At 46.8% G+C, this 12,151-nt stretch overlaps 1 protein-coding gene across 10 annotated transcripts in view; it reads left to right on the forward strand.

Annotated features, from left to right (window-relative positions):
• The window catches only part of LOC100514786 (ATP-binding cassette sub-family A member 13), a 348,431-nt gene that overhangs the window by 260,364 nt on the left and 75,916 nt on the right, over positions 1–12,151 (forward strand). For 8 of the 10 annotated variants that reach the window (XM_021063898.1, XM_021063900.1, XM_021063901.1 and 5 more), the window contains 2 exons: positions 5,097–5,253; positions 10,314–10,567. In XM_021063898.1, coding sequence (XP_020919557.1) covers positions 5,097–5,253; positions 10,314–10,567 — 411 coding nt within the window. Of the gene's footprint in view, positions 1–5,096; positions 5,254–10,313; positions 10,568–12,151 lie in introns of those variants that run through there. The other 2 variants (XM_021063906.1, XM_021063905.1) reach the window with 2 other exon arrangements.

A 12,151-nucleotide genomic window follows, 5' to 3' on the forward strand; every position in this document is an offset into this window, starting at 1 on the left:
CTCTGAACCTGCTGTAGGCTTCATGGTTTTCTCTCTTTCCAAGCCATTATGTTGCTTCTGCAAGGGGCGCTGAGCTGACCAGCCTGAGCGGATGCCCAGTGTCCCCCCCACCGAGGCGGGGGCAGGGGAGGGAGATGGCCTTGGCCGAGTCGGAAGTGCCCTCAAGCTTTGCGACAGGCTGCATTCTTGTCACTCTCACTTTGACATTCATCTGGGGCTCAGACGTGTAATCCGCTCAGCTCCAAAATTGTGCTGCGGGAGAATCTCTCCTGAAGCCCTGGGTCTCGCCTGTTTCTCCTCTCCTGTGATGGTAGTGGTTTGGAAATGTTCGGCCTATCACTTTTCTTCTCACAGGAAAAGGAGCAAAAGCAGAAAAGTCGTTTTCTGAATGTCTCATGTATACGCCTGCGTCAGGATCATTGCTAATGGTGCCAAAATGACACCTGCTGGTATCAGGAATACATAGTGTCATTTTTTCTTACATGTCGTGCATATTTGGCGGTACAGCTCGGCCAAGTAGGTGAGAGATACTTGCTAATAGCAGGGAAAATACAAATAATTTAAATAATTTAAGGCTAATACGTATATACTTTAAACAGAGCATTCTGCTTCTATCGAAACCACAGATCACAAGTAAAATGATTTTTACGTGGACTGTGGCTCTGTCAGTGATCCAGACTTATTGAAAGTATCTGTTAGGGAAGAATAAATAAATAATAAATAATAATATAAATAATAATAAATAAATAGCCAGCTGGGTAGATGAGGGGCAAATGGAGAGGCAGACAGGAACTTTTTAGGCATGCTGATCTTGCCACTATGTGACCTTGGAAATGTTCACTTCTCTCTCTGAGCCTCATTTCTTCCTCATAGAAGTACCATTCTGTTGCTGTGACGATTATATTAGATCATTCTTATCAGCATCATCTGCAGTGGCTGACAAGAGTTCTCATGAAATTAATTTTCGCTTTAATTGTTACTGCTAGAATTAATTTAATATGTTGGCGATATTATGTGTTGGGCTCTTAAAGCATGCCTGTAGTAGAGACATGCTTATTATACTCAGCTGCAAATGTATGTTCCTGTATATAAAGGTCAATATGTGGGGACTCCCAGTTCTAAAGAAATGATTTGATTTCAGTCTGATGACCCAATTGAATGTTTAGTGTGGTCACAGTTCCTTATAGTGAGAGGAAACCATATTTTGCTATGTATTAATTTGCTCTAGGAGAGAAGATTTCAAAAATTAAGGTGAAACTTAGGCAAAATCAAATGGTGAGATACTCTTAAAAAAAAACAAAAACCTCTTTTTAGGAGTTCCCTCTGTGGCTCAGTGGGTTAAGAACCGGACATAGTCTCCATGAAGATGTGGTTTTGATCCCTGGCCTGGCTCAGTGGGTTAAGGATCTGGCATTGCTGTGGGCTGTGGTGTAGGTCACACATGTGTCTCGGATCTGGCGTTTCTGTGGCTTTGGTATAGGCTGGCAGCTGCAGCTCTGATTCGACCTCTAGCCCGGGAACTTCCATACGCCTCAGGTGCGGCCATGGAAAGAAAGACAAACAAGACCTATGTTTTTAGGAATTTTTCTTAATCTCGTTTTGCTTGTCAACCCCTTTAAGAATCGGAATTAAGCTAAGATCTCTCCACCTGTTCGTGACTATTTCAGGAGATTCACAGATCCCTTGAAGTTCATTCATGGGCCACAAGGTGACACACTTCAGATGAGAGACTCTGAGGTTGGAGGGGCTGAAAGGCTCTGGAAAGGGAACTCGCCCGTGTTGGAATCGAGGCTGATTCCAGTGAAGAAGAGCCAAGAGGAGGTAGACCCGAATCTCAGGGTGACATCCGAGGGGCAGTTCAGGTTCAGATGGTGGCTCTTCCTTCCCTGGAGCCCAGCCACGCGCACAGCTCTGACACGCGACCCCCTGCAAGAGAAGACCCCCTGGGGGCCCCACGTGGCACCGCCATCTCCCCAGCATCCCCTGGACCACGGTGTTCCCCCTCGCATCCCCTCAAGAGCCCCAGAACCGCCTCAGAGAGGCTGAATCCCAGAACACGCTGACACCGAAGAACACAATAAAAGGAACAGTTTGACTGTTTGGAATCCGAAAAACTAGGGATCAGAGGAGTGAAGCGTCTCACAAAAGAGAACAGAAGAAAGTGCCTGGCACCTGTTGTCTTTTTTCTTTTAACTTTCTCTCTATGGAGGAAAACTTGATATGCAAGCTGGGAAGGAGGAGAATGCGGATCGAAAAAAGAAAAAAAAATCTGAAAATATCAGACAGAAAAGAGAATCTAGCTTATAAAATTTTTGAAACTTTAATAATATATTGGGCGCCCATTTAATAGTAAAGGATTGTGAAGATGAGTTCACACAGTCCCGTTCCATGTCTTGGAAAATTCATGCAGCATGGGAGTGATGCCGGTTTCAAAGGGAGGGAAAAAACCCCATAAATTGCAGAATAATTGTGAACACGATGCCACCCTCCAGTGTTAAATTGTTGAAATGATATATATTATGTTAGATATTAGTAAAAGAATAGAGCTTGTTTGAAGCTACCATAGGTTTCACTAAAAAATAAATTATGGGGCTCTCATTGTGGCTCAGCAAGTTAACAACCAGACATAGTGTGTCCGTGAGGATGAGGGTTTGATCTCTGGTTCAGGATCCGGTGTTGCCACAAGTTGTGTAGGTCACAGATGCGGCTCAAATCCATTGTTGCTGTGGCTGTGGTGTAGGCTTGCAGTTCTGATTCGACCCCTAGCCTGGGAATTTACATATGCTACAGGTGCCACCTTGAAAAGAAGAAAATGATACTTTTTAAGCTAGGTTAACTTTTTTCTTGAAAAAAAAAAAGGAAGACTGGAGCTGCCAATATGTTTACTTGAACCAAGTGTTTGAAAGGTAACTCATGGGCATGGACAGTACACCAAAGTGAGGGCTGCCTGTGCTGCTGAAAACTGCACTCAGTTCAGTTTGTTACTGTAGCAGTGGGAGCTCACCCTTTGCAGCGTCTAAGTCTGTGTCTTTGTCTCTGATTCTTTGTTGCTTCAGTAATGCTTTGATCCCCTGGTCCAACATTTCAAGGACATGCCCCTTGTGGTAACCTGCGCTAATGAGTAACAAAGTACAGATTCTGAACTACCTCCCTTGAAGCAGAGACTAGTGGGGAAGCTGAGGCAGTGACCAGATCCTCAAGGACAGAGGAGAATGACCTGGCTTCCTGGAGGATGGTGGGGCCCTGCCTGCATTCCTGGGTGGGAACCTGCTGCCTGAAGGTGATCCTCTCCCAGGCTTATGCTTTTGCACCTGCCCCCAAGCTGTAAAATGTAAGCGGGAGGGCTGGCTGGATACCATGTCACATGAGGAGCCAGGAAAACCCTGGTGTCTTGTCATAGAGGCATGAGTCCCCCAGGTCCTTAGGGGACTCCTAACATGGCGTCACGTGGAAAAGAAAAGCAACCCATCACATGGTTTTCCAGAATAGCGAGTTTGAATCCATAGTTTTCAGTAGGTAGGAGGGATGTTTAGCTTCTTCTAGGAAGGAATTTTGCTGCAATTACAGTGCCCCCAAAATTGGCTCAACCACTGCTACTAGTGCTTATATTTCAGTTACCAAAAAAAAAAAAACCCAAAAAAACCACCAACCAAAACTTTGAAAACTGCTCGTTCATTTGCTTGTCAAGGCGCTGCACCAGGGAGGAAGGGCAGTGCTTGCTTGAGGCCCCAGGAGGGACAGCAGAGGACAGCCTGGGCGGGGGGCCCGGGAGCACTGGGGGGGGGGGGATCCTCTGTCCATCATACTTTATTTCAGACAGAGCCCCACGAAGTCATGACCCCTTTGGTAATTAATTTAGTTTAATTATTAATGCTCATTTAATCATTTGGGGCTGCAGCCTTTTAAGGACAATTGCATTAGAGCATGCGCCTCCACCTTGGATGCTCTAAAATAACTTCCTTCGTGCCTGCATTAGGAGATGGATTGCTGTTGATAGAAGGTTCTAAAACATTCTATGATTTATGTATAATATTACACATCATATTTTCTGAAATATGAGACTGTATCTCCTGACCTAGGGCGAATACCAGAGATTTCATGTTGAAGGGGAATCTACTAAGATGAAAAGCTATCTCGAAGGTGTAGCCTCATGCTGAAGTCTCAGACTTTTCAGAGCTAGTTAACATATGAAGAAAACCTCAGGCATTTAGAAGACACTGAAATATTTCAAGAGAAACCACTAAATCACCTGGGAAGCGCTGACAAGTTTACCTTGAGTGTGCAGAGAGCACACGGGGACGTTTGAGGGCCTTAGGATAAAGGTTGTGATTTCAAGTGGCTGCCGACTCTGTTGACCCTGGAACCATAATTGTGGTGCCCCCACCAAGGTCAAGACCTCTCAGCCACATTCATCCCTTGCTTGACCCTGCTCAGTGCTCTGCCAATCATGACAGTGAAGCCCTGGAAAATGTGCTTTGTATTTCAGAAAATACTGCCGGGATTTATTAAAGTGTGCTTCTGTTCACCAGAAAAGGGAAAATTAAACAGGCCCACAAAATCTCGTCTATAATTCAGTCTTTTTTTTTTTTTTTGGATGTGCAGTTTTGATTTTATTGATATTGGAAAGGAAAACGGAAAATTCTGCCTGAACAACTTAAAAAGAAAGTAATCCTTCCCTCTAGAATCCAGATGACTCCCGTTGAAGGTACTAACAAAGAGCCCATAACGCAGGATTTACCCAAAAGTGCATCTCAGTGTTCTTGACACAAATACGTGCGACTGGGGCACCACCAACTCCCAAACGTGAGGATGTTTAGCAGCACATATGCCGCATCCTGAAAGTCAGCCTTCCTCTGTTGTCCGCGTCTGTTGAAGAATCTTTTTTTAATTTTTTCATTTTTAAAAATAATCCAGTGAATTGTATTATATTTATAGCTGTACAGCCATCCTCGCAACCTAATTCTGGAACATTTCCATCCCAAACCCCCAGTCCACCCCTGCTTCCCCCTACTTTACACAGATGAATATACAGGATTTGTCTTTATACAAATAGATGCTGCAGGACAAGGACCACGCCTCTCCCTTCTCCTTCTCAGGTACGCAAGCCTTCCGTGGATGTACTTGATCTCCAGGATCTTCTCCAGTTCCGACGTCGCCTTCATCTCCTACATCTCCTTGAACTTCATCTTTGGCCTCTGCACCATGCTGATGACGGTCATGCCGCGGCTGCTGGCCATCGTCTCCAAGGCTCAGGTCAGTGAGCGTCCCCTGACAAGGGGACTGGGACAAGGACAGTCGCATCGAGGCTGTTGCCTTTCCAGCTGCAATCCGATGCAGATGTGCTAGTTTCCACTGTCTTTAACCCCCACAAAGCCACCGACTCTACCTCGCAGAAACATCTATGCCACAATACACTCCAGACCCAGGCTGGCAACAGCGGCCGAAAAGCATGCATGCTTCTGCCACCGCGAGGGCAGACAGAGGTTCAGGGTCCTGGCCGCGTCCCGGCCTGTGGATGGGTTCCCAGTTGATGCCGGGGAGAGTGGATGCTGTGTGACGTCCTGTCTGGGTGTCCAGTCCAGCGGTCACGGGAGAGGGTCAGGTGCTCCTCTCTGGGCTCAGATCCCAGGCGGGACTGGCCGCGGTGCCGTCCTCACTGTCAGCCTGCAGCGGGTCTGGATTGGTGGGTGCGTCTGCCCTCTGCCCTCTGCCCCCCGGGAGGTGTTTAGTCCTGCTGCTGCTCAGGATGCTGGGGCAAAAGGCTGCGTGAGGACGGCCCGAGAGCGCCAGAGACTCCTGGTTAAGGAGCATCTCCTGGCGCGTGAGAAGCCTCTCTGGTACCCTCCCCGGCAGGTGTCCAGGTCAAGGAATCCGGTCCTGACACATCCCCTGGCCCCGCCGGGCTCCTCCTGGTGAGGCAGGCCAGGTCCTGCCTGCTTAAGCCATCTTCCAGCTTTCTCAGCCGCCCCTGTGCTGCTGGGGAATAAGCTTCCGAGTTTGCACTCCGCCCTGTATTTCCGCGTCTTTCTTTCCTACTTTCTTTCCTGGCTCTGCCCACACTCTTCTCTCCCACTGTCAGCCTGGACCCATTCCTCAGGAGCGGGGTGTCTGATTGACTCCAGGCTGAGAAAGGCCCAGCCCTGCCAGTTCTGGAGGGGGCGCTGCCGGCCTAGCAAGTCCGGGCAGAGGCCTGCGTAGTGGGGCCGGACACCCTTCCCTGGGCCGGAAATCGCAGAGGCTTGCTGGGCTCGCCAGGGAAGGCTGCTGTTATTTGCTGTGGTGCCTCCTGTTTGCACAGAAGCAGTGAGCTCTGTAAACACTGGGGTGTGTGCATGTACTCAGTGGAGGACACAATTCCTTTTGGATGATTTTTATGGATCTGCTTTCGACACGAATCTGTATTGGTATGTTTAGCCTTTAAATAGAAGACGAGCAGAACAATTAATTAATTTGGTTTTAGCTCGAGGAGAACACTGATGTTAGCAGAGGCGCAATGCAATTCCTCTCGTCCCCCTCGGAGCTCCGAGGAGCTGTCAGCGGGAACTAGAGTGAGGGGGAGGCGGGCTCAAGGTAGATAATCCCTAGGGCCTGAAGGGGACGCAGTTCTGGCCTGGGGCGGCCCCGGGGTGGGTGGGGGGTCTTCCACCAGCAGGGAGTCTTAAGAGTCCAAGGCTGTGCTCAGGGCGGGGCATCATCCCCTCGTGTTGTGAGCGGCACAACTCGCCAGGAGCGAAGTCGGCAGGCAATGAGTTGTTGCAAGAAAATGGGTCAAATTCAGTTGTTAATACACAATAGAGGGCATTTTGTTGCTCTTGCTAGGGTCTTTTGTTTCCTTTTGTTCTTATTTTGATCATGTTTGCTTAAAAAACTCAACATTATAAATAGATGATTTCAAATATTCATTTGTAAGTTACAGAGCAGTATATTCTTATGGAATCAGTGGAATGAGCCAAGAAAGGTGACCAGATTTTCAGATCAGTAATAAGTGCCAGTGTGACTGGTATTAACCGTTGAGCACACCACACAAGTGTTCATATGGGCATTTTACTTTCTTTATCCTGATGAGCGGCTGTGAAGGCATTTGGGGTTCTAACTCAGCATCTGGGGCGTCTCTGTCTCCCAGTGGTGAGGCTCCCTTTTGAGGGGAGGGCGAGGGTAGCTAAAAACCTCATAGTTTCAGTAATTTATTTTTCTGCACACTTGATCACTCTCCACATATTGTAAGTCATTCACTTTAAATCACTGTTCCAGGAATTTGTGCAGCTACACCCCTCAAGTGTAGATTGTTTGTGAACTCGCTGTCCCTGCTTTGAAGGGCTTTGTTCATGTGCAAATCGACACCACGTGAGTTCCTTGCAGTCAGACCAAGTCCTTCCCTGAATTCTCAGATCCTGAGTTAAAAGCTGTGATGGTCTCCTGTTTCCGTCTTATAACTAGTAAGACAAAAACATTTTCATGTGGTACATTATTTGATCCAGGGGACCTAGTTTTATGAAAAAATGGGAGTAATAAGCCCCTTTAGGACCGGTGGACACTGTAAATAGTGGCAATCAATCAAGACAAGAATTAAGGGAACCTCAAATGAACTTTCCGTGTTTGCGCCATGTCTATATGCAAAAGATAGTAAACCATAGCGTAACCATACATGCCCCTAAAAGCCTTTATTGAAATTTCTATTGTCCTCTGATCACATTAGTTGAAACTACTAATTCTCAACAGCTGTAAGTTTGCATTATAAGGATAAACTGGACATTATTGATGGTGAACTATATGTAATTGATGGTTTTATGCACTTATTCTTTCATCTTCACGTAGCATATGCTCTGCATTCCAATGTACACAGGATGATTTTGCTTCCCTTTGAAATGTTGTTGTTTAGAGCAATTACTGAGTTTCCGCATAAGGAGAAGAAAGGCTTTAAATGGTGAGTCTGACTCTCAATGACATTTCGGTAGCTGTGGCTGTTAGTTGTAGTTCGAGTGGTCTTTCCGGGTTGAATATTTTAAAGTAGCTGCGTCAACTCTGAAGGTCGGTTTAATAGACCAGTTTTGGTTGATTTTCTCCACCGGCTGCATTTCCTAGTGGAAAAGCCCGTGTTCTTTGCACCAGAAAGGTGGGGGTTGAATCCAGGCCCTGGCACAGTGTGGCTTGAACATATTAATCAGCCTCTTGAAACTATGTTTGTTCTCTGGTAATTGAATTTACTTCTTAGAACCTTGTACATTTATTGAGAGAAAGAAATACAACAAAATCCAGTAAAGGCGGAAGCATACAATACTCTACAGAAAGCACTTAGTGGACAATGATTACCATTGAAATAACTTAAATTTCATTATAAAACAACAGATTTTATAAAACACCAGAAGGTAAAGACGATATTGAACTTTATGGGAGATGTTGAGTTGTTATATTCAGTTTGAAACTTGTATTTTTCACATACAGAGTCTGTCATATACTTTTTGTTTTCTTTGCAATTACATACTGTTTCTTGTATGTGTGCTTGCTTGTTTGTGTGTTTTCTTTTTTGGCCATCCGGAGGCATATGGAGTTCCTGGGCCAGGGATCGGCCCTGAGCCACAGTTGTGACCTGTGCCACAGCTGCAGCAACGCTGGATCCTTTAACCCACTGTGCTGGGCTGGGGATCGAACCTGCTCCCTGGTTGCTGCAGAGACACCACACATCCTTGTGCTTCACGGTGGGAGCTCCATACTGTTTGTTCTTTTATCCATCTCCTCCCTTATTCATTTCTGTCGTTGTAATATCACTTAGTTTTAATATGTTAATGATGACAACTACATATGTTTAGCATTTACTCTGTGCTAAATATGAGCTCAGTATTGTTCATGTTATTGAAATGCATATGGTCCCAGCTCATCCTGTCCACTCATTTAAATGCTCATGCCACCTTGTGATATTAGTTATCCAAGTTCTTAGTCAGTTTGGGCTGCAGCCACAAGCAAGATGCTGTAGACTGGGTGGCTTAAATGACATTTATTTCTCATGGTTCTGGAGGCGGAAGCTCTAGGATCCAGGGCTGAGAGGTGGGGCGTGGTGAGGTCTCTCGTCCTGGCTTGCACCTTCTCCCTGTGTTGTCACAAGGTGAGAGCGGAAGCTCTGACACCTCTCCATCTTCTTATGGGGGCCTGTGCCCTCGGGCCCTCACCCACACCTGCTTGCCTCCCAGAGGCCCCGCCTCTTAATTCCCTCTCATGGGGGTTAGGTCTTCGACACAGAGATTTGGGTGGGAGCTTTAATTTGGTTTCCCTCTATTTCTCTGCACGGCATTTATAGATCATCTGCCATGTCCTCACGTGGGTCTCCAAAGTTCCACCCCTTGTCCTTCTCGGGTGAAAAATACATCTATCTATGCCAGCGGCCCCCAGAGTCTTACCTTGTGTTAGCTGAGGTCTCGTCAGAGTAGCCTTTCAATCAGATCTGGGAGACCCTGGAGGTACAATTCATCCTGAGACGAATTCCTCTCCCTTGTGAACCTGTGAAACCAGACGAGTTATGCACCTTCTAAACTAGAGCAGCGGGATGGGCAGAGGCTAGACATGTACATCCAGAAGGAAAAAGCTGGAAGAGAGAGAAGGAGGGCTCACAAGCAAGACCGAAACCCTTAGAGCTAAAGGCTCAAGAATAAGTGCCTTTCGGAGTTCCTGTCCTGGCTCAGTGGAAACAAACCTGGCTATCCATGAGGACACGGGTTAGATCCCTGACCTCGCTTAGCGGGTTAAGGCTCTGGCATCGCTCTGAGCTGTGGTGTAGGTAGCATATGTGGCTTGGATCTGGTGTTGCTGTGGCTGTGATGTAGGCGGGCAGCTACAGCTTTGATGCAACCCTGAGCCTGGGAACTTCCATATGCCGAGGGTGCGGCCCTAAAAAAAAAGAAAAGAAAAGAATAGTGGTTTCCAAGAGCTATGGGGAGGGAGTGGGATGGACTGGGAATCTGGGGTTAATAGATGCAAACTCTTGCCTTTGGAGTGGATGAGCAATGCGATCCTGCTGTGTAGCCCTGGGAACCATATCTAGTCACTTATGATGGAGCACGATGGAGGATAATGTGAGAAAAAGAATGTATGTATGTAGGTGTGACTGGGTCTCTTTGCTGTCCTGTAGGAAATTGACAAAACACTGTAAACCACCTGTAAAGGAAAAAATGAAAATCATTAAAAAAAAATAAAATAAAATTGGTGCCTTTGATTCGATGGCTGCCTGAAAGCGCCATTGAATGGCTGGGCTGGGAGACCCACAGGGAGAAACGCACGTGACCAGGAGTCTACCTGGATTTCTCTTTCTTTCTCCGAAACAGCATTTACAGAACATCTATGACGCCCTCAAGTGGGTCTTCACAGTTTTCCCTCAGTTCTGTCTGGGTCAGGGGCTGGTCCAGCTCTGCTACAATCAGATCAAATACGACCTGACCCACAACTTCGGCGTCGATTCCTACGTGAGTCCTTTTGAGATGAACTTCCTGGGCTGGATCTTCGTGCAGTTGGCCGGGCAAGGCACGGTCCTCCTGCTCCTAAGGATGCTCCTGCACTGGGACCTTTGGCAGCGGTCCAGGTAAGTCCTGCAGGCTCGTCCTTGATGGCGCCCGCGTCGGAACAAAGAGGGGGACGAAGAGCCGCCAGGGAGGGTGAGACAGGAAGTGAGTCTGATCTTCCTGCTGGTTGGGACTCGATTATGTTGTTTGTTTTAATCAGTGCGTTGCTAACATCAGGGAGGAGAATAACAGGAGATGAGGCATCAGCGGGTGAGGTAGTCAATCCAATTATTTAATTGCCTTAGTAAATTTGCCCCTTCAAAATCAGTTTTTCGGAGTTCCCGTTGTGGCGCAGCGGAAAAAAAAATCCGACTAGGATCCATGAGGTTGCGGGTTCAATCTCTGGCCTTGCTCAGTGGGTTAACGATCCAGCGTTGCCATGAGCTGTGGTGTAGGTTGCAGGCGCAGCTCGGATACCGCGTTGCTGTGGCTCTGGCGTAGGCTGGCAGGTACAGCTCCGATTAGACCCCTAGCCTGGGAACCTCCATCTGCAAAGGGTGCGGCCCTGAAAAGACAAAGGACAAATAAAAAAACAGTTTTTCTCTGACTTGGATTGTAGCACCTACGGTGAGTTTGCTTGATGCCATAACACAATTCACCTCTCTGGGGAAATAGCATCAGCTCCTAAATGCTGGAATGTATGGAAATTCAGGACCACGGACTGCTTGTCCTTTGCCAGATCCTGCTGTTATCAATGCTCATAATATTACTTAATTATTTATCTAATACCATTTAATAGTGGTGCTAATAATTTTCTTCTCTTTGTTAGGGGAGGCTGAAAAGCCCAAGGCATGCGTGTGTGTGTGTGTGTGTGTGTGTGTGTGTGGCGGGGGCTCTCTACACATATGGGGTCCGCCCACACACATCCCTACGCCCAGGTGCCTGCAGTCTACAAAGGTTCTGCTAGAGTGTCCAGACTCTTGTCAGGCAACACATTGTAAGCGTTAAGGAAGGAACATGCCTCCTTGTGTAGGGCCTGCCATGGCAGGTCTCTCCCTCCGTAACCCTCATGGCCTGAATCTTTGCAAGAAAGGGGATCCTTTCTGGAGAAATTCTAGTGAGCACTGCATCCCTGGAGCACCTATTAAAGACTGTGGACACACCCTTCACATTTTGTGGGATTTCCTTATGGGATCGCCCTCTTGCAGTCATGTCGTTGACATACTTCCGGTGTAACCCGTTTTAGTCTGCGGGAGCAGAGAGCCACTCTGACCACACATCACAAAGCTCTGTTGAAGTGGCTGCAACACTCTAGAATCTGTAGATCTCCAACACTGACTAGGTTTGGAATAGAATTCTGTATGCCTTTTAAACATAATTGGTTCTGTGATTTGCCTTCAGGGGGTTAATCTATTTTAAAATCTGTAATAAAGAATCCCCTTCGGCAGGTTCCAGGATGTTCCATGCTCCTTTAGCATCAAAAGATTTTTCTGCAGATACTTCCAGTATTACCTTTACTTTGTCAAGTGAAACCATCTTTTACAATAATGTCTTTCTTTTCCACATTGAATACTCTTTATTTGTTGGCCTTTGTCAATGAGAAGGTTAGAGAATCTGGAAATTTAATCTCATTTAGACACTAGTTGCTTATCACTCCCTTGTGG

This window comes from Sus scrofa, chromosome 9 (genome assembly GCF_000003025.6).
Source record: "Sus scrofa isolate TJ Tabasco breed Duroc chromosome 9, Sscrofa11.1, whole genome shotgun sequence".
NCBI lineage: Eukaryota > Metazoa > Chordata > Mammalia > Artiodactyla > Suidae > Sus > Sus scrofa.